The sequence below is a fragment of the Tamandua tetradactyla genome, chromosome 11 (assembly GCF_023851605.1).
Source record: "Tamandua tetradactyla isolate mTamTet1 chromosome 11, mTamTet1.pri, whole genome shotgun sequence".
Classification (NCBI taxonomy): domain Eukaryota; kingdom Metazoa; phylum Chordata; class Mammalia; order Pilosa; family Myrmecophagidae; genus Tamandua; species Tamandua tetradactyla.
In genome coordinates this window covers 82,605,846-82,630,420 of record NC_135337.1, presented here as the reverse complement: position 1 = coordinate 82,630,420, position 24,575 = coordinate 82,605,846, and the positions used below count along the sequence as shown (strand labels likewise).

General features: G+C 47.8%; 1 protein-coding gene across 2 annotated transcripts; it reads right to left on the bottom strand.

The window, feature by feature from the left end:
• Window positions 1–2,098: 2,098 nt before the first annotated feature.
• On the bottom strand, window positions 2,099–22,263 carry PLPP2 (phospholipid phosphatase 2). 2 transcript variants are annotated; one of them, XM_077121441.1, is made up of 7 exons: window positions 22,106–22,263; window positions 19,633–19,784; window positions 19,145–19,422; window positions 17,280–17,514; window positions 3,195–3,252; window positions 2,890–3,066; window positions 2,099–2,677 (listed from the first exon to the last, which is right to left on the bottom strand). In XM_077121441.1, the coding sequence occupies exons 1-7, from the start codon at window positions 22,155–22,157 to the stop codon at window positions 2,661–2,663; spliced, it is 969 nt and encodes a 322-aa protein (XP_076977556.1). In that variant the 5' UTR covers window positions 22,158–22,263; the 3' UTR covers window positions 2,099–2,660. The 2 variants fall into 2 exon arrangements, with proteins under 2 accessions (XP_076977556.1, XP_076977557.1); XM_077121442.1 differs by lacking the exon at window positions 17,280–17,514.
• Between the last annotated feature and the right edge of the window lie 2,312 nt (window positions 22,264–24,575).

Here is a 24,575-nt window from a genome sequence, read left to right as displayed (position 1 = left end):
TCCGTAGAAATTTTTTAGTTTTTTTTTTTTTTTTTTTTTTTACTTCATCTGAAAATTGACAAAGTATTCTGGAGAACGACATGAAGCCCATATACACCCAGATTTAACATGTCCTAATATTTTTTACCATATTTGCTTCATGTCTTTGTATTGTGAAATACTGTAAGCTCTTGATACCACAAATTTTCATTCCCAAATATTTCAGAATGCACGTCTGAAAAGCTAAAAACCGTGATTTCCTACAAAACCACAAAGCTCTATGGCTTGTAACAAACTCAACAAAACGTCCTGCAGAACATCAAATACTTGGAAGGTTTTTAAAAAAACAATCAACTTCGAAAGTTGGCGGGTGCTGGCTGCTGAGCCTTGACCCGCGGAAATAATATTTGGGAGGCTAAGATCCTACGCGTTTCCACGGAAACCCGCAAAATAAAATTCTCCATAATACGCTGAAGAGGACAAGGGAGCATCGGCTAAGGCCACCGTAAGGGGGCGAGGGCAGTGCGGGCCGCGAGGAGGGAGGCGGTGAAGGCGCAGCCCCACGGGTCCTGCAGCTGCGCTGAGCACCCAGGGCTCCGCCCCTCCCTGTCCCACGCCCAGAGCCAGGCAGGTGCGCGGGAGACACCCAGGCGGCCACCCAGGCCGCTGAGCCCCCAGCACTGTCTGGGAGGGCTCTGCCCAGTACCCGGGGCTGCCTGCTGCCCCAGGGTGGTCATCCGCATCTCTGTGAAGCACCAAGACACAGACTCCTCCCCTCCACACCCTCGCCCTCCTCCTCCTTGTCCTCACCAGTTCTTCTTCCTCTCCATCACCCTTCTCCTCCTCTCCCTCTCCTCCTTTCCCTGGTCCTCACTTCTTCCTCCTCCTCTCCCTCTCCTCCTCTCCCTGGTCCTCACTTCTTCCTCCTCCTCCTTCTCTCTCTCTCCTACTCTCCCTCCTCCTCCTCCTCCACTCCCTCCTTCTTCTCTCCCTTTCTCTCCTCCTCCTCCCTTCCTCCTCCACTCCTCCTCTCCTCCACTTCCTCTCCCTTCTCCACTTCCTCTCCCTCCTCCTCCACGCCCTCATCTCTCCTCCACTCCCTCCTCTTCCACTCCCCCCTCCTCCTCTCCCTCCTCCACTTCCTCCATTCCCTCCTCCTCTTCTTCCTCTCCCTCCTCCTCTCCCTCTCCCTCACCTTCCCCCTTCCCTCCTCCTCTCCCTCACCCGTGTTTCCTCTACTCCCTCCTCTTCATCACCTGTCCACGAACACACCCGTGTCCTCCAGCAAACCACACTGAGTCGTACCCACTGTTCTGGCCAAAACCATCCCTGCACTCCTGGCTTCCAGGGATCCTGAGGCCACTGCCTGGGAGGAGGGCGAGGCGGTGGCTGGCACCAGGGGCACCCACCTCCCCAATTCCCCTCTGCCTCCCTATTCAAGGCGCCGCCGTGGGATCTGGATGGAAGCATCCCCCTGCACTGACGTGGACACAAGTGGACACAGCTCGCAGCCTGATGTGTCCTCCTCACGCGCAGTGACCCTCATGCCTTCTGCTGGGTCCTGCACCCCCCGGGCGCGGGGAGCTTCGCGGTGGTTTCCCTGGCCAGGCACCGCCCAGCACCTCCCATGAAGCCGCATTCCTGACCCTCGGCTACTGGCGTCCTGCAGCTGGGCCTCCTTCCCCTGTCAACCGAGCTCGCAGGGGACAGTCACAGCACTTGTGTCTGGAAACCGCATCCTCTGCGTGGGTCAGTGTAGGACAGGGTCCGGGCAGCTGAGACGTGGAGACGCGGAGAGCCAAGCGGAGTCGGTGAAACCCCAGCACGTACCCACCTCTCCCGCAAACGCTGCACGCGTGGGCCTGGCAGCCCCTCAGCTGTCCCTCAGAGGGACGCCCCTGTCACCCCCAAATACTGGGCCCCCTTCCATTTCCCGCTCTTCTCCCCGTTACAGGAGCCTTCCCGCTCAGGTGTTACAACAAGATTTCTATGGGCCTGGGGCTGCCTGTCCGACTGCTGGGCACCTGTGTGGGCACGCGGGGGGTGGGGGGGCCCTGTCCAGGTGTGCGGAGGCTGGGGGAGGCGCCTCAGAACGCGCTGGAAGGAACAGACGCGGGCAGAAGTTTGTCAAAGACGGTCTCTTCGACTAAAAAGCCACATATATACCACATCTTACAAAAACGGTTTGTGTCCTGCCCCCCGGGCCCTTCCCTCATCCCTACAGGAGGGGGGTGGCCCTCAGACTGCAAGGAGAGCAGGGTCCCCACCCCAGGGGCTCAGGGCCGCCGCAGGCACCCCCAGAAACGCTGGTCCATGCATGGGAAGTAGGAGGAGGGGACCCACTCCACCACCCACCCCGCCCCCACCCAGGTGCACCATAGACTGCAGTTCCATCCGGGGGTCCATCCGTGGGGATCCACCCGGGGGGGCCTCCCAGGCCGTGAGTCCATCCATGCATCCATCCAGGGGTCCATTCGGGGGCCCATCTGGGGCTGGGCCATCGGAGGGCCATCTACTGCCAGGTTCGGCCGCCCAGGGGGTCCCGCACTCAGGCGGAGGACACGGGGTATCTGTAGTGGTTGCGGTCAGTGTCGCCCAGGGTCAGCGTCAGGGACAGGCTGGGCTTCCGTTCCACCTCCTCCCCCTCCAGGCAGCACTGCGGGGGCCGGACTTTGAAGAAGTCAGAGATGTAGCGGACCTGGGGAACGAGGAGGTGACAGCTGATCAGGCGGCGCCCGGAGACGGCGGGGAGTGGGGTCCCGGGTAGGGAATAGGAGGTGAGGGGCAGTGGGGCCCGACAGGGGAGGTTGGGGGGAGGAGAATAAAGCGGGGTCCCTGGTGGGAGAGGGTAAAGTGGAGTCTCTGATGGGGGAGGAGGACAAACGGGGTCCGCCGGGTCGAGGGGCTCACGGTGAGGCCGGCCACCAGCGCCCCCTGCAGGAGCCCAGTGAGGACGTCGCTCCAGTGGTGTTTGTGGTCGGACACGCGGGTGTAGCCCACGTAGAGGGCAAAGGTGACCAAGAAGAACTGCACCGTGGGGCGCAGCAGCCGCGCCCACGGCCAGCTGAGCCGCGCCTGCACATAGAGCTGGGGGAAGGGGGGCGGAATTGGCCTGGGGGACCACCAGGCATCCCCGCCACCTCCAGGCAGCCCCTCCCACCGGGTGGGGAAACTGAATCCTAGGGCAGGGTGGGGCCTTGGGGAACGAGACTCACCATCAGGAAGACCATGCAGTACATGGTGAAGGACGAGTGTCCGGAGTAGAAGGACAATCTAGGAGAGAAGGGGCAGCGAGGGCAGCAAAGGTCAGGGAGGGCCACCCAGTGAGGATGAGGATTACCCAATGAGAGCCACTGAGGCCACCCAGAGCCCAGGCAGCCCGCTCGGCACCCCGTTTCAAAACCCTTCCTGACCCATCTCTCCCAAAATTTGGCACATGGGTCAAGAAAGGTCTTTAAGTGGCAGCCCAGTCAGCACCAGACATGATCACATCTCAGCTGGAGAAATATTTCTTGATGCAAATCTCACGTCTTCTTGTAACATAACTTCAAATTCTGACAACAGACATCAGAGAAAATGGCAGGATAAGGAACTCCAGAAATCCATCCCTCCATAAAAGCAATGAAAAAACACAGCCAACAGTTTTGAACTCCAAAAACTAACTAAATGGTTGCAGCAAGCAGGGGAAAGCATAGGCAAGAAAAATCCACTTCAGGTGCCACTTTAACTTATCCTGGCCTCACTCCCCAGCAGCAGAACAGGCTCAGAACTGTGGCTGCTTCTTCCACCTGCCTGGGGGATGGTGCAAAAGGGAGTGAAGAGGCCGGGGAGGAGTTTGTGGGAAACATTTACAACAAATGCAGCAGTCCCTGCTGCCCGGGGCAAGGAAAACATTTGGAGCAAACAAATCTTGGGAAGAAAGGCTGGGGAATGAGAGGCTTTGGGGAACAAGGGCTTTGAAAAAAAGCTCCCCATTCCTGGTAATCTAGTTGGCCAGGACTGAGTCAGGAGGACCCCTGAGAGGTCCCTAAGGGCTCACCTTGGCCGACATTTGGCTTCTGAGCAATCAGGAAACAAAGGCCAAGGCAGAGTTGTGCACTGCCCAATGGAGAGTCAAAGGTCCAACTGCCAAGGCTGTTAGACTTTTTTGTCTCCAGGCATTTAAGAAACCCTCCCTGATTACAAGGTGACCACTAAGTGAACAGACTGGACACCATGGTCACACATGACAATACGCTTTACAAAATGAGTTCATAAAAGTCACCAAACAAGCAACAAATAGAGGAAGCAGCAAAACAAACCCTGAAGAGAGGGGAGAATTTGATCTCCACAGTTGCCACATTATAATATTCAAACTTTTGACCAGAAAACTACAAGACAAACAAAAAAAAGAAAAAGAAAGAAGCAACAATGCATGCAAAAGGAAAAAAGGCAATCAATAGAAACTATGCCTTGGAAAGCCCAGACATGACATTTACTAGACCAAGTCTTTAAATTAGCATTTTAAATATGCCCAAAGGGCTAAAGGAAACCATAACAATGATGTCTCACCAAATAAAGAATATCAATAAGGAGACACAGATTATAAAAAGGAACCAACTCTGGAATCCAGTTCTGGAACTGAAAAACTATGATAATGAAAATGAAAGATTCACTGGAGGTACTCAGCAGCTGATTCCATCAGGGAGAAGAATTTAAAGGTAGCTAATTAAGATTATTCAGTCCAAGAAACAGAAAGAAAAAAGGGTGAATAAAAATAAACTGAGCCTGAGAGGCATGTGCAACACCTTAAAGCAGATCAACCTAAACATAAGAGAAATCCCAGAAGAGGAGAGTGAGGAAGATGCAAAGAGAACAGTTGAGGAAATAATGGCTGGATATGTCCCAAATTTGATAGAAAAATATTAATTTACACATCCAAGAAGCTCAAAGAATTCCAAGTAAGATGGACTTTTAAAAAATCCATGCCATGACATACTATAATCAAACTGTCAAACTGGGGTGCATGGGTGGTTCAGTGGTATAATGCCACTGCAGGAAACCTGGGTTCAATTCCCAGATCACGCACCACCACCACCACCCCCCAAAAAAACACAGACCAAGAAGGAGAATGTAAGAGAGTAGAGTAGGGGGCTCCAGGAAATCAGTCCCTCCACCAAAAGAACCACTGAACCGACAGGAACTTCCTGAATCAACTATTTTGAAACTCTGGCATCTAGTGGAACCCTGTGCAGCATCCAGGGAAGAGCTGGAGGAAGAGGCTGGTAAATGACAATAAATGTGGTGAATTTCACCTCCAGGTAGCGGCTGCCATTCTCCAACCTGCAACCCTGAAGTGCAGCTTGCTGGGGTCAGGGCAGGCTCTAAAGACCTTGCCCCCCAAAATACAGTGATTTCAATCAGCCATTTTAGATCCCAGAGCCACTGCTCCAAATTCCTCAGGAAGAAGCAGAAGTACCTTTTTTCTCTCTCTTCATGCCCCTTCTGGGAGCAAAGATAGTCTGGGAAAGTCAGATTGACAGCTCCAGCTCTCGACAACAACCACAGAGCCAAACAACCCCAGAGGAGAGAGAGAATGAGCAGTCCACACTTATAACAACACAATTCTCAAAATGTCCAAATCTCACAAAACACACAAAGAAATAGGAATGTATGGCCCATTCACAGAAAAAAAAAAGAATTTGCCCAAATCATCCCTGAGCAAGGTCATACATTGGAACTATTAGTCAAAGACTTTAAATCAACTGTCTTAAATATATTCAATGAGCTACAGGAACCCATATACAAAGAACTAAAGGAAATTAGGAAAATGTTGTCTGAGCAAAATAAAGAGATGGAAATGATAAAAAGGAACCAAACAAATTTGGTAGCTGCAAAGTACAATAAATGAAATAAAAAGCTCATTAGATGGATTCAAGAGCAGATACAAACCAGAAGAAGAAAGGGTCAGTGAACTTCAAGACATGACAGTTGAGGAGCAGAAAGGAAAAATAACAACTGAAAAAACTGGACAGAGCCTGAGGGACCTGTGTACACTATCCAGTGAACCAACATATGCATTGTTGAATTCCCAGAAAGAGAAGAAAAATGGAGAATAAGTATTTATTCTTATTCTTATTTATTTATTCTTATAAAAATGAGAATAAGTATTTGAAGAACTTATTTCTTCAAATAAGTTTTTAGCGGCTGAAAACTCCCCAAATCTGATAAAGACCTGACATACACATCCAGAAATCTCAGTGAACTCCAAACAGAACAGATTCTAGAAGATTTACACCTACATACATAATAAAGAAAATGTCAAAACCCAAAGACAAAGAGAGGATTTTGAAAACAGCAGAAAGGAGGGACTTGTCATATACAAGGGTCCCTAATAAGATTAACAGGAGGTTTCTCACCAGAAACCATGGTGGCCAGAGAGAGCAGGCTGACACTTTTAAAGTCCTTAAAGAAAAAACCATCAGCCAAGAAAAATGAAGGAGAAAGTAAGACATTTACAGATAAACAAAAGCTGAGAGAGTTCATTTCCAGAAGTTCTGCCATGAGGAAATGCTAAAGGGAATCTTTCAGGCTGAAATAAAAGGTCTCTAGATTGGAACTCAAAGCCATAAGAGAAATAAAGAACACTGGTAAAAGGTAACTACATAGGGAAATAAAAACCCTGTATCTTTGTACTTTTGGTTTGTAACTACCACCCCTCCCCCCACCACATGACAGATTTGAAATGTTATTATACACATCTGCCTGTTAATAAGCAGACAATGTATAAAGATGTAATCTCACTCAATAACAACATAAAGGAGGAGGGAGATGATATAAAGGAATACGGAATTTGTATACAACTGAAATTGGGTTAGAACTAATTCAACCAAGTTGTTATTGGTTTAAGATCATTTATCTGATAAGGGATTAATATCCAGAAAATATAAAGAACATCTACAATTCAGAACTAAAAGACAAATAACGCAATTTAAAAGATGGGCCAAGGATTTAAATACACATTGCTCCAAAGAAGATATTCATATGCTTGATAAGTATATGAAAACATGCTCAACATCTCTAGCCATTAAAGAAAGGCCAATTCAAACAACAACAGGATATAATTTCACACTCACTGGTATGGATACTATTTAAAAAATAATAATAATATCAAGTATTGGCAAGGATGCAGAAAAATAGTTACCTTCATACATTGTTGATGGGAACGAAGAATGGTGCAACCACTGTGGAAAACAGTTTTCTGGTTTCTCAGAAAGTTAAACAAAACTACTGCATGACCCAGTAATACCACTCCTAGGTATATACCCCAAAGAATTGAAAGCAGGGACTTGAACAGATATTTGCACACCAGAGTTCCCTGCAGTGTGATTCCCAATAGGCAAAAGGTGGCAGCAACTTGAGTGTCCATCAACAGATGATGGAAAAACACAACGTGCTCCATCCAGACAATGGAATGTTATTCAGCCATAAAAGAAGTGAAGGGCTGATCCATGCTACAATGTAGATGACCCTTGAAGACATTGTGTTGAACAAAATAAGCGAGACACAAAAGGACAAATGCTCTTATATGAAAGACTTAGAACAAGCAAACTCATAGAGACAGAAAGCAGAAGGGTGATTACTGGGAAGGGGGAATGTGGAATTTTTGCTAACTAAATATGAATTTTGGTTTGGGATGATGAAAATAATCTGTATAAATAGGAGACAGCAGTGAAAGTTATAGTCTTGTCAATGTACTTAATGTCAAAGAAACCAGTTAAATAAATGGTTAAAATGATTTTTAACATTAGGTCTATTTTACCATAATTACAAAGAAATAATTTCTTTAAAATAGGCAAAGACAAATAGAGACTCTTGAAAGCAGAAGAGAAAGGATTCATCTGGTACCAGGGATTTTCAGTAGGATAAACAGTGATTTCTCATCAGATCACAGGCAGTAGATGTAATTAGCAACAGATGAGGTTCACATACCATTGGCTCATGTCCACAGCAACAGAACTAGGCATCTTCAGCTGACCAAGTTGACACCTGAGCCTAACTACCACAGAATGTTTATCGGTTATTTTTCTCTTAGGAAATTGTCTGAAATTGAGAGTGCTGATATACTGTTGACTTAGGACATTATACTTGATGCCCAGTGAATGGAGGTGGCTGAAGGATATGCTGAGAAATAGATTGGTGAACGATGGTATATACATATGATTGAATACTGTGCCACTACAGAAAAGAACAAACTTGTAAGGCATGCAACATTGTGAATGAACCCGTGGGACATTATGTGATGCAAATAAGCCAAAAACAAAAGAGCAAATATTATATGGTCTCATTTAGAAAATACAATGGAGGCCTAGATTGTAAGCTTTATAGCAGTCATATTTAGACCCAGAGTGGTAATTATAATTTCCAGATTTTGAGAGGCTGTGCTATATTTGTATAATCAGGTATTTAGAGATAAGAATAGAGCCGATCAGGTCAGGATTAAGGTAATTCAGAACACAGGAGTCAGGAAGACATTGTCTGTATTTTAGAACTTCACTTACTCTGTGAGACCAAAGGAAGAAAGGTTTATTTTGTCTGGATCCTAAATTTTCTATAGTACATAATCTAAATTAACCTGTGTGGATAGATCACTTAAACAAGCCAAACTCAGGGAGCCCAGAATGAGAATGAGGGCCTATAATTCTGTATTAGCCCAGATACATCCCAGAGTATGCAGGGGAGATAATTAAAAAGTACGACAAAGTCCCTTGATAGATGAGAGAAAAAATATGGAACTATTAAAACTTTACCACTGGGGAAACCCCTGATACTGTGTCAAACATTAGGGACTCCTAAACATAATAGGCCAAGCTGTTGATCTTGAGGCTTCCTCTTGTGAAGCTCATCTATGTAGCAGAGAAGATCTGCCTTCCTAAATAGGTATACCTAGGAATTACCTCCAGAAAACCTCTTTTGTTGCTCAGATGTGACCTCTCTCTAAACCCAACATGGACTTGACATCCAGGGGTGAAAGTTTCCCTGACAATGTGGGACATGACTCCCAGGGATGAGCCTGGCCCTGGTACCATGGGATCGACAATGCCATCCTGACAAAAAAAGAGGAAAACAAGTGTAACAAATAAGGTATCAATGGCTAAGAGAATTCAAATAGAGTGGGAAGGCTACTCTAAAGGTTACTCTTAGGCAGGTTTCAGCTACATATTGCTATCTATCATAGTTTGCCAAGTCCTAAAAAACCATTCCTGCCAATCCTAAAGAATACCTAGGGCTTTATATGAGATTCTATAAAGGTTCCCTGAACTAGGTACAACCTCCGGATGGTTCCTAAACCAGAAAAGTTCTGAAACCCAGAGGGCCCAGCCTCTCTAGATCATCAACTAGTTCCATCCCCCATCCCATATTATTGACAGCCCCTTCCAACTTGAAAAAGTTAGAATGGGCTTAGCCCAAATATCCCTAAAGAGTGGGCGAAAGATCAAAGAAGAGAAGGTAGAGTTATACAGAGAAGGTAGGGTTTAACAAATGAATATGATTGCTGAATCATTATATTGATATTTCTTTTAGTCTCCAATATCTCGGAGCACCTAGTAGTAAAGACCTAAAATTATGGAATTGTACCCTATACCAAACTCTGAAATTTGTTCTGCAAATAATTGTTATGGTGTGCTCTGAAATTTATTGCCTTTTTGTATATATGTTATTTTTCACAAAAAAAGAAAAATAAAAGTAAATTGTGATGAATGCACAGCTATATGATGATACTGTGAACCACTGATTTTATACTTTGGATGATTAGATGGTATGTGAATATATAATATATATATCAATAAAATTGTATTTAAAAAATAGAATAATTATTCCTAAAGAAACCAAAACTGAGAGAGTTCATCACTAGCAGACGTGTCCTACAGAAAATGCTAAAGAGTCTTTTTTTTTTTTGAGAAAAGAAAATGGAACTTATATAAATGTGTATTTCTTAAAAGCCTTTGCTACCTATTATTTTTCAGCTGTGTAGGCGAAAATTAGAGGCATATGTTGGATACACTTAACATTGCTAGTAACATCATATAATTTAAAATGGGAAGTCCATCTTACAGGTTTAGCTCATGCAATGCTGACTCATTTTGAAATTCAATCCATGTTTTAATGGACTATTCAGAGATTGTCAGTCAAACATTGAAAACATTTCTCAGAGGTGACTTTCTACATTTGGTTTTAATATTCACAACATTGATATTCATTGATAAATCACCATACCTCATGCCCATGAGTTTTATAATATATTCCAATCAAATTGCTTAAATAAACAAAGGCCGCAGGACACTCTAGGGGTGGCACTGCCAAATGGTTCTTAATATATCTGAAGAAGCTGAATATCAGGAACAAATACTTGAAAGGATGCTTACTTAATGGTACTAAAATGGGTATAGTGACTTAAAAAATAAAAAACAGGGCAGACCACAATGGCTCAGCAGGTAGAGTTCTCGCCTGCCATGCCAGAGGACCCGGATTCGATTCCCGGTGCCTGCCCATATTAAAAAGCAAAAAAAAAAAACAAAAACACCCCCTCCATTTCCTCAATTTCTAATTTTACCCTTCTCTTTCCACACCCCATACTAGACACCACTGGCTGATTATCAGAAACATTTGGAGAGTTTTGCTTTGCTTTGTTTTATTTAATGAAGTTTCCAAATCTCTACCCCAAATCATATTCTCTGGGGAATGAGGGGGGGATAGAGGTAGCCCCAGAATCTATATTCTTAAGAAGTCCCTAGGTAGTTTTGGTGAACAGCTGGATAAGGGAAGCCTGGCTCAACATATTTCAAGTGCAAAGAAACAGCATCTGCTTCTCTGGAGGTTTTTCACACTATTTTGGTTTCCAGATTATAACAAAAAAAAAAAAAAAGATTGCCAACCTAGGCTTTAATTCTCAGTTTATGCTAAACTCAAACCCAAAGCCTTCTGCCAAATTTATAAACCATATATGGCAAAAATAAATAAAGAAATACATAAGCAAATTATGTAATTTTGGGGTGAGGAAATCCCTGGGCTTCTTGATTCCTGTATGATGTTACTGATGACATAAGAATATAGGCAGATGATTATGCCTTTTAAAGGCTAAAATAGCAGATCATGTGGCTAGGATAAATGGCCATTTAGTTGTGATAGGAAATGTTCTTATTTAGACTCCAAATGGCATTAGTTACGGCCTGAAGACCCAAATACATAAATTTCACCATCATCATTTATAAAATGCCTCTACTGAAGCCTAGGCCATACGAAAACACATAAGTGGCTCTTTAAGAGGAAATACTTCACACCTCAGCAGAAATAATAATATTCTGAAGTTTTTAAAATGCAACTTAGAACATAACAGGTATATGCATATACTTGACTTTCTTTGAAAAGAAAAAAAAAGCCATTCCAAGAAAAATGTCTTTGTAAGCCCAAATATAAAGGCTGAGAAATATTAAAAGATTATTTGTATATGTTGCTTTGCTTTTTATACAAAAACTAAGAGTGCAAGAAATAAAAATTTTAACTGCATCCAAATTAAATGTTGAAATATGCCCCAAAGAAAATTTGAAAAATGCGCAGACAATAGATTAACGCGAGAAGTTCTCCTACTTCTGTGAATTTATCCAAGAAGAAGGGGGTAGGAAGGAGAAAAAGAAGCAGCCACCAAATTTGTCACGTAAAATGGACCATTTTTAAAGCTGAGAAAATTCTTATTTGGTTATGTTGTAAAGAGAGTCTTCAGAAAGGTCTTGTGTATGAATCCACACAAAGAAATAAAAACACTGGTAAAAGAGGCCACAAAGGTCAGTATGGGGGAAAAGTCAGTATCTGGGCATTTTTGTTTTGTCACTTGTCTTTTTTCCTAATGATTTAAAAGATAAGGGACCAGGGTGGGTTCAGTAGTAGAATTCTCGCCTGCCATGCAGGAGACCTGGGTTCAATTCCTTGCCCGTGCACTTCCCAAAAACAAACAAACAAATGAAAAAAACAAACAAAAATTCAACAAATGGTGCTGCAATAATGGGTTACTCACATGGAAAAAGAATGAAATGTGACACCTGCTGTGCTAGTTTGAAAAGATTCACATACCCTAGAAAAACCATGTTTTAATCCTAATCAGCCGTGTAGGAGCAACGGTTTCTTCTAATCCCTATTCAGTACTGTGTGTTTGAAACTGTAATTAGATCATCTCCCTGGAGAGGTGACTCAATCAAGAGTGGTTATTAAGCTGGATTAGGTGGAGATGTGTCTCCACCTGTTTCAGGTGGGTCTTGATTACTTTACTGGAATCATATAAAAGAGGAAACATTTTGGTGAAAGCTGGAGATTTAGAGAGAGCAGAGCCCAACGACACAGCCATGAGAAGCAGAGAGTCTACCAGCCGGTGACCTTTGGAGATGAAGAAGGCAAACGCCTCCCGGGGAGCTTCATGAAACCGGAAGCCAGGAGAGAAAGCTAGCAGATGATTCCGTGTTCGCCATGTGCCCTTCCAGCCGAGAGCAAAACCCTGAACTTCATCGGCCTTCTTAAATCATCTTTCCCTGGATGCCTGAGATTGGACATTTCTATAGACTTGCTTTAATTGCGACATTTCCACAGCCTAAAAATTGTTAACTTGCCAATTATTAAATTTCCCTTTTGAAAAGCCTTCCATTTCCGGTATATTGCATTCCAGCAGCTAACAAACTAGAGCACCTACCATACAGCATACAAAAAAAAAAAAAAAGATAAGGACACAGACTAATTATCTACCCATGTTTATGGGCTCACAGTGTATAAGGATGCAATCTGTGACACCTGCACTCAGAAGAAAGGAATGTCATCCCAACACTGCAGTGTCTATAAGAGACCCACTGCAGATCCAAAGACATATGTAAGCTAAAGTGAAAGGATGGAAAAGGATATTTCATGGAAACCCTCACCTGAGGACAGCTGGAATGGCTAAACGAACCCAGAATAAACAGATACAAAAACAAAGTTGTTACGAGAGACAAAGAAGGACGATACGTGCCGGCATTGCACAGTCCTACCCCTGCCTGTAAATAGGGCCTTTGGAGGTGCTACAGCTACTTAGCCAGTATGTCTGAAGTTGTTACTAGCAGAAGAAACTGCTCACAGAAGTCCATGGAATCCAGAGGAGCTGACACAGGGGAATGAGTCGGTCACGGGAAGGAGTGACGCCAGCACCAAAACACTACAGATCCCGGGCAAAGCATGGCCTGTCCACACTTGAGTTTGGCCTTCTGGCCTCCAAACCTGAGCCAATAAAATCCTTTGTATGGTATCTGTCACAGCAGCCCTGGCAATTTAAGACAACATTAAGCAAAAGGGTCAACCCATCAATAAGATATAACACTTATAAACATAAACACCATGGCCGTTTGAAAGGATTTATGTACCCTAGAAAAACTGTGTTTTAATCCTTATCCAATCTTGTGGAGGCAGCTGTTTCTTTTCAACAAAGGTCAGCAGAGGCAAAAAGTCAGTATCTGGGCATTTTAGGGTTTCTTTTAGACCCTATTCAGCATTGTATGTTGAAGACTCGATTAGATGATTTCCACCGAGATTAGATTATCTCCACCAAGATATGACTCACCCAACTGAGTGAATAGAGGGAGCTATGACTCCACCCAGTCCAGGTGAGTTTACTGGAATCCTTTAACAGAGAAAGCATTTTAGAGAAAGCTTCAGAACCACGTGAGAGCAACAGAGCAGAGTCATGAGAACCAAGAGAGCCAATGCAACCAGAGACCTTTGGAGATGAAGAAGGAAATCCCCTGGGGGAGCTTCATGAAAGAAAATTCCTGGAGAGAAAGCTAGCAGACATTGCTATGTTGGAAGGCTGATGAAGTTTCCTGAACTTCATCAGTCTTTCTTGAGTAAAGGTCACCTCTTGATGGTGCCTTAGTTTGCACATTTTTTATAGATTTGCTTTAATTTGGAGATTTTCATGGCCTTAGAACTGTAAACTTGTAACTTATTAAACTCCCCCTTTTAAGAGTCATTCCATTCCTGGCATACTGCATTCCAGCAGCTAGCAAACTAGAACAAACACCCAACAATGGAGCCTGAAATACATGAAGTGAAAACTCCCAGGCGTGAAGGAGAATAGTCAGTGCTGCAATAATTTGGAAGAATTCAATACCGCACTTTAAATCATGGTAGAACACCTAGACTGGAGGCCAGCCAGAAAAGAGAAGACTGGAAGGACCCTAAGCCAATGAGACCCACGTGGAATGTCCCCAGCCACAGTAGGCCACATTCTTTACACGCACATTGAACCTTCTCCAAGATGGACCACAGGTTAGACCATAAAACAAGTCTCAATAAATTTTAAAAGACTGAAATCATATAAAGTATCTTCTCCAGTCCCAATGGGATGAGAGAAGAACTCAATAACAAAGAAAACTGGAAAACTCACAAATACGTGAAAACTAAGCAACACTTTTTCTAAATTACCAATGGATCAAAGAAGAAATCACAAGGGAAATTAGAAAATACTTTGAGACAAAAGAAGGCAAAACTCAATATATCAAAAGTTCTGAGATGCTGTGAAAGCAGAGCTCAGGGGAAATTTATGACAATTTTAATTTATAGGCGTCTAATGGAGTTAAGTAAATAAGGATTCTTTTCATTGATGGTTATGGTTTGGAAGCGGGGTCTACTCACCATTAAAAAAAGATCTCAAATCAGTAACCGGCCACCTTAAGGAACTAGAAAAAGGAGCAAGCTACAGGTAGCAGAAGAAAGGAAGTAATAAAGATCAGAGTAGAGAAAAGTGGAAACAGAATGGAAAAATAGAATCAATGAAAGCTAAACTTGGTTATTTTTAAAGATCAACAAAATCGACAATCTTTTAGCTAGACTAACCAAGGAAAAAGAGAGACGACACAAATTTATTAAAAGCAGGCATGAAAGAGGGGACATTATTACAGACTTTATAAAAATAAAAAGGATTACAAGAGAATACTGCAAATAATAGTACACTAACAAATGGAAAAATGATGAAATGGAAAAATCCCTGGAAACACATAAACTAGCAAAACTGACTCAAGAGAAATAGGAAATCTCCAAAGACAGCACAAGAAAAGAAAACTATAGATCATTATCCCTTGAGTGTAGATGCAAAAATTGTCCAAAGCACACGCGCAACACAACACAACTAGCACACTGCATCCAGCAGCTTATTAAAAAGATTTATATAATGGCTGGTTTGAAACTGTTATGTACCCCAGAAAAGCCATGTTCTTTTCATCCTAATCCCATTTTGTGGGGGCAGTCTTATTATTATTATTATTATTATTATTATTATTATTTTGGCATGGGCAGGCTTGTGGCCATGTTGTTTTAATCCTAATCCAATGTTGTAGGGTGGCACCTCTTGAGTTGGTTGTTTCCATGGAGATGCGACCCACCCAATTATGGGTATGAAACTTTGATCAGGTTGCTTCCTTGGAGATGTGACATACCAAGTTGTGGATGGGACTCTGACTAGAGATTAGATGGAACTCTGACTCTGCTCATTCAAGGTGGGTCTCAGTTTACTGGAGACTTTAAGAGAGCTCACACGGAGGGAAAGTGTTCACAGCCAACACAGATGCAGAGGTTTGGAGATGCTTGGAGTGCTGACAGAAGCTCAGAGAGGAGGCCACTGGAACCAAGAGCTGAAAGCAACAAAACTTGGGAGTAAGGTCACCATGTGCCTTCCCATGAGATGCTAAATAAGCCAGAACCCAGAGTTTCGCCCCAGAGAAGCTAAGTGAAAGCCCACAAACATTTAGCAAGGAAGTCTCTGGCATTAGAAGTTAGAAGCAAGAAACTGGGTACAAGGACCAGGAGACTCCAGCCATGTGCCTTCCCAGCTGACAGAGATATCCTGGACACCATTTGACCTTTCTTCAGAATCAAGGTATTTTTCTCTGGATGCCTTAGTTTGAACATTTTTAAGGCTTTAGAACTGTAAACTTGTAACTTAATAAATCCCCTTTATAAGAGTCAACCCATTTCTGGCATATTGCATTCTGGCAGTTTCAGCAAACTGAAACATACACCATGACCAAGAAAACCGGTCAATATTATTACACCACACTAACAAAATGAAAGGAAGGGGAAAATCTCATGATTGTCTCAATCGATGCAGGAAAGTCATTTGACAAAATCTAACGTTCTTTCATGATTGAAATACTCAGCAAACAAGGGAACTCCCTCAATATCACAAACAGCAATTACAAAAAAAAATCCACAGCTGACATCAGACACAATTTTAGTATTTTAGGATCATGAAGAAGACAAGAAGTTCACTTTCACCCATGCTATTAACACTGCCCTGGAAGTTCTCGCCAGAGCAATCTGGCCATAAAACATATCTAATTGGAAAGGAAAATGTAAAACTACCTCTACTTTCAGATGCTGTGACAGTATATAGAGAAAATTCTAAAGAATGCACACACACAATCACAAATTAGTAGAGCTAATAAATGAATCAACAAAGATGAATTATATAAGATGAACATTTTAAAAATCAGTGTATTTTGATACACTAGCAATGAACAAGCTGAAAAGGAAATTGAGAAAACAATCCATTTCCAATAGTAGTAAAAAGAATAAAATACTTAGGTATAATTTTGACCAAGGAGGTACAGGACTCATACACTTAAAACTACAAAAGCAATGCTGAATGAAATAAAAGACCCAAATAAATGGAGAGACATCCCCTGTTCATGGATTGGAAGATGGATTATTGTGGAGATGTCACATGCTCCCAAATAACCTACAGAGTCTGTGCAATCCCTATCTTTTTTTTGGACTAAAAAAAGTCCCAAAAGCCATTTTTGCAGAAATGGAAAGCTGATCCCAAAATTCATATAGAATTCCAAAAGGCCTCAAATACCCAAAGCAATCTTGAAAAAAAAACAAAGGTGGATGACTCATACTCCCTGATATTTACTACAAACCTATAGTAATTAGAACATTGCGGTCCTGGCATAAGGACAGACATACAGACCAATAGAAAAGAACTGAGAGTCGAGATAAATTCATACATTTATGGCCAACTGATATCCGACAAGGGGGCTGTTCTAGTTTGCAAGCTGCCAGAGTGTGATATATCAGAAATAGGATGGCTTTTAAAAAGGAGAATTTATTAAGTTGCAAGTTTACAGTTCCAAGGCCATGGAAAAGTCCAAATTAAGGCAAGGCTATGCAAATGTCCAAATTAAGTCACCAACAAGAGGTTGCCTTCATTCAAGAAAGGCCGATGAAGTTCAGGGTTTCTCACTCACCTGGAAGGGCACATGGCAAACTCGGCAACGTCTGCTAGCTTTCTCTCCAAGTTCTTGTTTCATGAAGCTCCCCAGGGCGTTTTCCTTCTTCATCTCCAAATCTCTGGCTGCGTGGGCTCTGTTGGTTCTGGTGGCTTTCATGGCTCTGTGCTTTTTCCAAAATGTTCCTCTCTTAATGGGCTCTGGTAAGCAACCCCATCTTGAATAGTTGGAGACATATCTCCATGGAAGCCACCTAACCAAAAGGTACCACCCACCATTGGATGGTCACGTCTCCATGGAAACAATCAAAAACCACCCATTCAGCAATACTGAATGAGGATTAAAGAACTTGGCTTTTCTGGGGTGCACAACAGATTCGAACTGGCACAGGGGCCAAGACCATTCAATGGGGAAGGAATAATCTAATCTCTTCCACAAATGCTGCCGGGACAGCTGGAAATCCAGATGTGAAAGAACGAATGTGGACCCCTACCTCTCACCCTAAAGAAAAACTAACTCAAAATCAAAACCACAATGAGCTACCACTTCATACCCACTAGAATGGCTACTATTAAAAGAATAGAAAATAACAAGTTGGGGTGGGGTTATGGAGAAACTGAACCTTTGTACATTGCTGGAGATGTAAGATGAGGCAGCCTTTTTGGAAAACAGTTTGGTGGTTCCTCAAAAAGTTAGATGAGGAGTTACCAGATGGCCCAGCAATTCCATCCCTAGGTGTATACCCAAATTAAAAACTATATTCACGCAAAATGTATGTACACAGACATTATAGCAGTTCAAAATTCACAACAGCCAAAGGCAGAAACAACCTAACTATCCATCAACTGATGAATGAATAAACAAAACGTGGGGCATCCAACCATGAAAAGGAATGACACAGGCACACAACAAGACTGATGAATCTCGGATATGCCATGTAGTGTGAAAGCAGCCAGACACAGGAGGCCACATACTGCAGGATTCTGTTCATAGAAAATGTCCAGAACAGGCAAATCCGTGGAGACAGGTTAGTGGTTGCCTGGGGCTGGGGGAGGAAAGTGGGGTGACTGATAGGTGTGGAGGTTTCCTTTGTGGTGATAAGAATGATCTGGAATTAGATAATGGTGAGGATTGCACAACACTGTAAATGCACTAAAAGCCTCTGAATTGTAAAACTTAAAATGGTTAAAATGGTGACTTTTTTTTCTCGGTGAAAAAGAAAGGATGCCATGACAAACTCTGGATCTGTTCTGTAACTACTTGTTGAAGAGTGCTTTGAAAATGATTGCTTTTTTCTTTTTGTGCTTTATATATATGTTTTATTATACAATTTTAAAAAGTGGGTTTTTTTTTTTTAGAAAGAAAGGATGAGGGGGTGCAAGTGTAGTTCAGTAGTAGAATTCTCACCTGCCATGAAGAAGACTCAGGTTTGATTCTGAGTCTGTGCACTGCCCACCCCCCCAAAAAAATTTCAACCAATGGTGCTGCAATAATGGGATGGTCATATGGAAAAAGAATGAAATGTGACTCCCACTATACAGCATGCACAAAAATAAAAAATAACTTAAAAAATAAAATATATAAATAATGAATTTTAAAATAAAATAAAAAAAGAAGAGAAGATGTCAGTTCATCTACAAGCTTAAGGAATTATCAGAAGAAGTCTAAGCGAGGGGCCTGGCATTTGGGGGGCGGGTCACCCCTCAGCTCTCCTGCTCTGGGCCTCCCGGGGATTCCAGGGGCTTGTTCAGGGCCCAGGCCCTGTCCCTCCGACCCGCCTTGTCCTCTGCGCAACATGTTTCCCCTCTTCACCCTTCCCCACCGGGAAACTCATTCTTGGAGCCCCGCCCACCCCCGAGCCGTGTGCACGCGCGGTCGCCCACCTGGCCTCGGTGACGTCAGCGGGGTTGCCCCTGCACACCTTCTCCAGCTGCACGTAGACGGAGCAGTTCACGCGGCTCCAGTCGGGGTCACAGACGGTCAGAAAGTTGGGGCGCAAGCGGCCGATCATGTACTTGGCCAGGTCGGTCAGCGACTGGCTCACCGCTGCCCCAAACAGGAAGGCGCCCACCACCTTGTAGACGGCTGCCACGTAGTTGTTGAAGGCGGAGCGGGAGTAGAGGCGCTCGGTGTACACCAGGTAGGCCTCGCCCGCTGAGACCTACAGCGGGGCCGGGGGCCAGTGCGGGGCTCACCCAGCGGCCCGGGCCCCCCACCTCCAGCCAAGGAGCTGCTGGGTCGGGGTGCCCTCTCCGGTGGGCCCTAGTTTCCCAGGATACACTCCAGGGCAGGGCCGGGCCTCCCTCCACCTTAGACCCCTAGGGCAGACTCCCCCACCTCGCCTGTGTGCTCCATGCCCCTCCCGCCTTACGAGGACGACCGTGGCCGAGATGGTGACGCCAGCCACGAGCCCGTGGGTGATGGTGTCCGGGCGGTAGGGGTAGCGGATGGAATCATCTCCACAGTAAAATCCTCGCTTGTAGGGGGCGTTCACCAGCGTCAGGATGGCAGAGGGCAGAGAGGCTGTGGAGAGAAGCCGGCTGGCCACATGGTGGACCCCTGTCCCAGCACCCCCACCCCCCACCTCTGCGCCCACCTGACAGCAAGGAGGATAGCGGGTGACTCAACCTCACCCTGGAATAAAACCCCAAACCCCTCCCAGAGGCCCACCAGCAGGTCCCCACCCCCCATGTCCCACCCTCTTCTGCCTGGCTAGCCCAAGCCAGCCAGCTTCCTTTCTGCTTCTCCAGCAAGCCTAGCAAGCATCCACCCCAGGGCCTTTGCACGGGTAATTCCCTCCATTCAAAAAACCTTTGACCACCTCCTCTTACGGGTTTCAGCTCCTTCTACCCTCTAGATTCTGTCCCACCCCAACATGCCACCAAATCACCCAGGTATTCACTGCAGTAAAAGGAAATTTCCATTCTTCTTGCCTCTTGCCCCGTGTGGAATTATGGTACTTGATTAAAATCTCTCCCCACCCATCTGTGAGCACCGAGGCAGGAGTGAAATGTGCACCCGGCTCCCTGCTGACCCTGGAGCCAGTGGGAGAGGTCAGGGGCTCGCCCAACTAGCTGGCAGAGCTGAGCTGCACCCCTTCGACTATTCCTTTATTTACCTGCCTTCCAGGTCCTGGGGGCAGAGGGTGCCCCACTCCATGGGTGGTGCCCAATAAAAGCCCAAGAGGCTGCCTCAGACACACCAGCAGTTCAAACCCAGGCAGGTGCCCTTTGCCCCACCCCCACCCCCAGGGCGGATGACAAGTGTGGAGGGGTGCGGCTCCTGGAGGGGTGGGGGGAGCCTGAGGGCGGAGGAGGAGGGGCCAGGGTCTTCCTCACACTCAGAGCAGGCCAAATTCTGCTGCCCAGGGGACTGTCCAGAACATTCCCTGAGCCCCTTGGAAGCTGAGTCTGGGGACATTCTCCCAGGAATTAAACTCAGAGGCCTTCTGGGTTGGGAAGAGGTGGGGATGAATAAAGAATAGCAAGAAGTACAGAGAGTAGAGTGGGGAAGAAGGGGAGCTGGACAGGCTTGCAGCTCTAACCCCCACCCTGGGAAGAAGTGGCCACAAGGTGAGGAAGCGCAGGGGTTCTGGGGAGGAGCTGCAGAGAGGGAGCAGCCAGTGCAGGGGCCCCAGGTGAAGGGGTATGAATGGCTGGGGGGAGGGATCTTCATGGACACCCACGCTTACCCCCCACTCCACCACCACCACTACCCTCCCTCGAATCCTCATTCCAGAGGGCACAGCAGGGAGGCAGTGGAGGTGGGATGAGGGGGTGGGAGGGTTGGCAGGCCCAGATTATGCTTTCTCACAGCCCTGCCGCCCACCGCCAGGTGACCCCCTTCCCGAACCTGTACACAGGGGACCCACCCAGCTGGACTCACCCCAGTGTTCTTAGAAAAAGTCTTCATTATTTGCATGCTCAGTGCCTGGCATACAGTAAGCACCACATAAATGTTTAAATAACTAACACAGGTACTCAGGAAATGTCCAGAACTGACAAGCACCCTGGCCCACCCCACAAGGGGTCCCCTGGGGGACCCGGGAGGAGAGAGCCTGGCCTCTGCTTGGGACAGGACTGATTTCTCCTCCCTCCCCCGGCCCCAGTCCCCTGAGGACCAGACCCCGCCAGGAGGGGAGTGTTGCGAATTGGGCCAGGGGAATCCCTCCCTCAACCAGGATAGAATTCCGGGGGCCAGTGTCCGCCCCCGAGCAAACACTTGGCCTTTGTTTCAGGACCCTGGGGGAGGGGGCCTTGGGCTGCCCCCTCCTCCCGCCTGGCTCACAAACCCGCCGAACAGGTTTGGCCCCTGCCTGCCCGGGACTGGCCAGTCGCTCGCTGCCCGGGGCGCAGATTTTCTTTCCAAGTCCTTCCAGCACCCACCCCAGCCCGAGGGGAGGCGGCGACTGACTGCCCGCCGAAGGGGTCCGAACTCTGCCGCCTCGCTGCGTCCCGGGCCAGGGGTCAGCCCTCTCTGAGCCCACTGGGAATGCCAATACTGAGAGGGTGGTCCTGTCCGCGGCAACCCGGGCGCACCGCTCCTCCCGCCTCCAGCGGGAATCACCGCGAGGGCCGGGCCTGGGGGCGGGGAGGGGGGCGTGGCGGCCCCAAGGCAGGGACTTCCTGCCGCCGCGGGTGAGGCGTACTGGCCCTGCGCCCCGGGCCCTTTAAGGCCCGCATCCCGGGGGCTGGAGAGTCCTCTCCCAAGCTCTTCATACCCACGGCTCTGGGTGGCGGTGAAGCGGCAGCCTCCTGCGCCCGCCCTGCAAACCTTCGCGAGACCGCAGGTGTGAACGCCCCGGGCAGGGGTCGCCCCCAACCCCCGGTCCCCTCTGTTCTTACCGACCAGCACGCACAACACGTCCAGCAGTACGAAGACCCATCTCCGCTCCATGCCGCCTCGCCCCGCCCCGGACCGTGCCCGCGACCCCCAACGCGCGTCCCGGCGCGTCCCGGTGCGTCCCAGCGCGTCCCGTCCCCACTGCGGGTCACATGGCCGCCGAGCCCGGCCCCGCGGCGGAGGGGAGGGAAGGGCAGGGAAAGGCAGGGCAGCGGCGGGGCGGAGCGGCCCGAAGGGAGGGGACGGACTCTGCCCCCGCCCCGCCCGCGGCTGGGCAGGTAGGGGTGGGGTTGGAGTGGCCGTGGGGGTGGTGGCTGCGGACCCCGAGACCCCGACCCGGATTGGGGTATGGGGAAGGGAAGCGGTCGCTAAGACTGGAGGGCTCGCCAGCGGCGAGCGCCCGTTCCCAATCCCCGGCGGCCCGAGACTCAGGGACAGCGGATGGTGGGTCAACCCGAGCCACCGAGCTCAGGCGCGCGCCGGAGCCCCCCACGAACCGGGCTGGCCGAACCCGCAGAGGATGGCTGAGAGTGAAGGGAAGGTGGGAGGAAGGTACGAGCGCGCGGGTGAAAGGGCAGACCCGGCAGGGGGTGGGCTAGGACTCTCTCTGGCCTCATTAGAAAATGGGAAAATGCTGTACGGTTTTATACCCCTTAAATCAGGAAGCTCCTAAAAATTGACGGGCGTCATCTCTTAATTGCAGGTTTCCTGGCGCGCTCCTGCGCCCGCTGGCAGCCCTGGGGGGCGGGTTCCTCCCCCCTGGAGTGGTCTCGAGCCGGAGCGCACGCGGGCACAGGCCGAGTTCTGCGTGGTCCATGTGCTGTACCCGTTTTACAGGAGAGAAACTGAGACGGGGGAGGCAGGGCTCGTTCACAAAGCTGGAGAGGGCGACACCTTCACCCTAACCCGGCCCGGGGAGTCCTGAGCCGGAGGCGCTTAGGAATCAAGAGCAAGAAGCCCCCAAGCCAGGGAGCCCGAGGCCCGAGGGGCCACCCCCTGCACCTGCTGCGCCCCGCCGCTCCCAACAATCCTGTTATGGGTGCAGGGAGCTGACCTCCAGAGGGGGCCAGGCTGCTGGGCCTTGAGCTCAGAACTCCCTCGACCCGGGGTCCTGGGAAGGTCCGTAAAGCAGCACCTGGTGCTGCAGGGCCGGGGAGCGTGCAGAGCCCATCTTGGGGCCCACCTGCTGGGCAGGGCTTTCTGGGCCAAACTCCCCTGCATTTTCGAACAACTTCGCTGGCGCAGGCACAGACAACTCCCTTCCCCACACACGCTAATTCAGTCCACCCCCAGGAAACGACAAGGCCCTGGAGGGAAACTTTTGGTCCAGGATTTTCCAAGGTCTACGGTGTGGCGGAGATGCGGTGGGAGGCGCATCCCCGAGGAGTCGGGGGTGGGGACGCCACCTAGAAGCGACTTCTTCCCTCGTCCCTAGATCTTCTCCAGGGAGCCCTTTATAGAATCTGCTTTACTTTGTCCCCAGGATTTTCCTGGGTATCCGGGCGGAGCTGCCGCGGGGTTGTTCCAGGCTCAGCTGGGCGGGGCAGCCCCCGGCCCCCTCCTCGAGTTAGGCCCGCCCCAAGCGGGCTCGGGCTCGGGCTCGGGCTCTACCTATTGGCCCCGGACGCTGGCACTCACGGGGTGCGTAGGAGCACGTGCGGGGCCGGGTCATCCGTGCACTCATTCATTTGCGCAACGCTATCAGCGAGGGTCGTGGGGAGTCAGCGGGCGCAGCCGTCACAGCACTTCCCACCATTCCCAACCTCAGCCCCTGCCCAGCGGCCCTCGGCTCACCCTGCACCGCCCTCCCCGTGCTCCCAACCCCACCCCCGTCCCTTCCCTCGGGTCAGCACTGGGGTTAGTCGCAAAATCCCTGGGCAGGATCAGGGTTTAAATCCGGCTAGCGCAGAAAGGATTAGGGGTTAAGGTCAGGGACGCCCGCCCCCCCTTGTGAGGAACGTTCTCACGGGAGTTGTCACATCTGGAATCTACTGTAGGGCCTCAGGTGTCTTCACCATGGCCATGCTCCCCTTACAGGGGAGGCCCTGAAGCCTGGGCCAATGGCAGAGCTCGAGGGGATTGACCAGCAGAGTCCCACCTGGCTGCCAGGGGAGCCCAAGACCCAGCTTGCCCAGTGCCAACTCTGCTGCATTGGGACATCACCTAGCCAGATGGACTCCAGGTTTGGGAGGATTAACTGGGAATAGGCCAGAATAGTGCCCTGCACATGGCAGGTGCCACGCAAGCACCAGAAGTCACCACGCAAGTGTAGGCTGCCACTCCTCCCACCTTCTGGGGCTTCTCTTGGGGCTCAGGGGGGAAGCAGCTTGCCCAGGGTCACATGGGGGGTCAAGTCCCGGGCCTTGTGGCCTGGGGCTCTTGGGACTTTATCCCCTTGCTGAGGTTCTTCAAGGCAAACCCATAGCCGCTGTTGTGACCCACCAGTGGGTCTGCAATGTCCTGGCAGAGCAT

Bases quoted from the DNA above. Each gene is read 5' to 3' on its own strand.
- PLPP2 (XM_077121441.1), bottom strand. From the start codon at position 22,157: ATGGAGCGGAGATGGGTCTTCGTACTGCTGGACGTGTTGTGCGTGCTG. The intron at 19,423-19,632 runs GTAAGGCGGGAG...GCCCCGCTGTAG, and splicing joins TCTCGGCCACGGTCGTCCTC to GTCTCAGCGGGCGAGGCCTA. The intron at 17,515-19,144 runs GTGGGCGACCGC...CCTTTTGGTTAG, and splicing joins GCTGACGTCACCGAGGCCAG to GTGGCTTCCATGGAGATATG.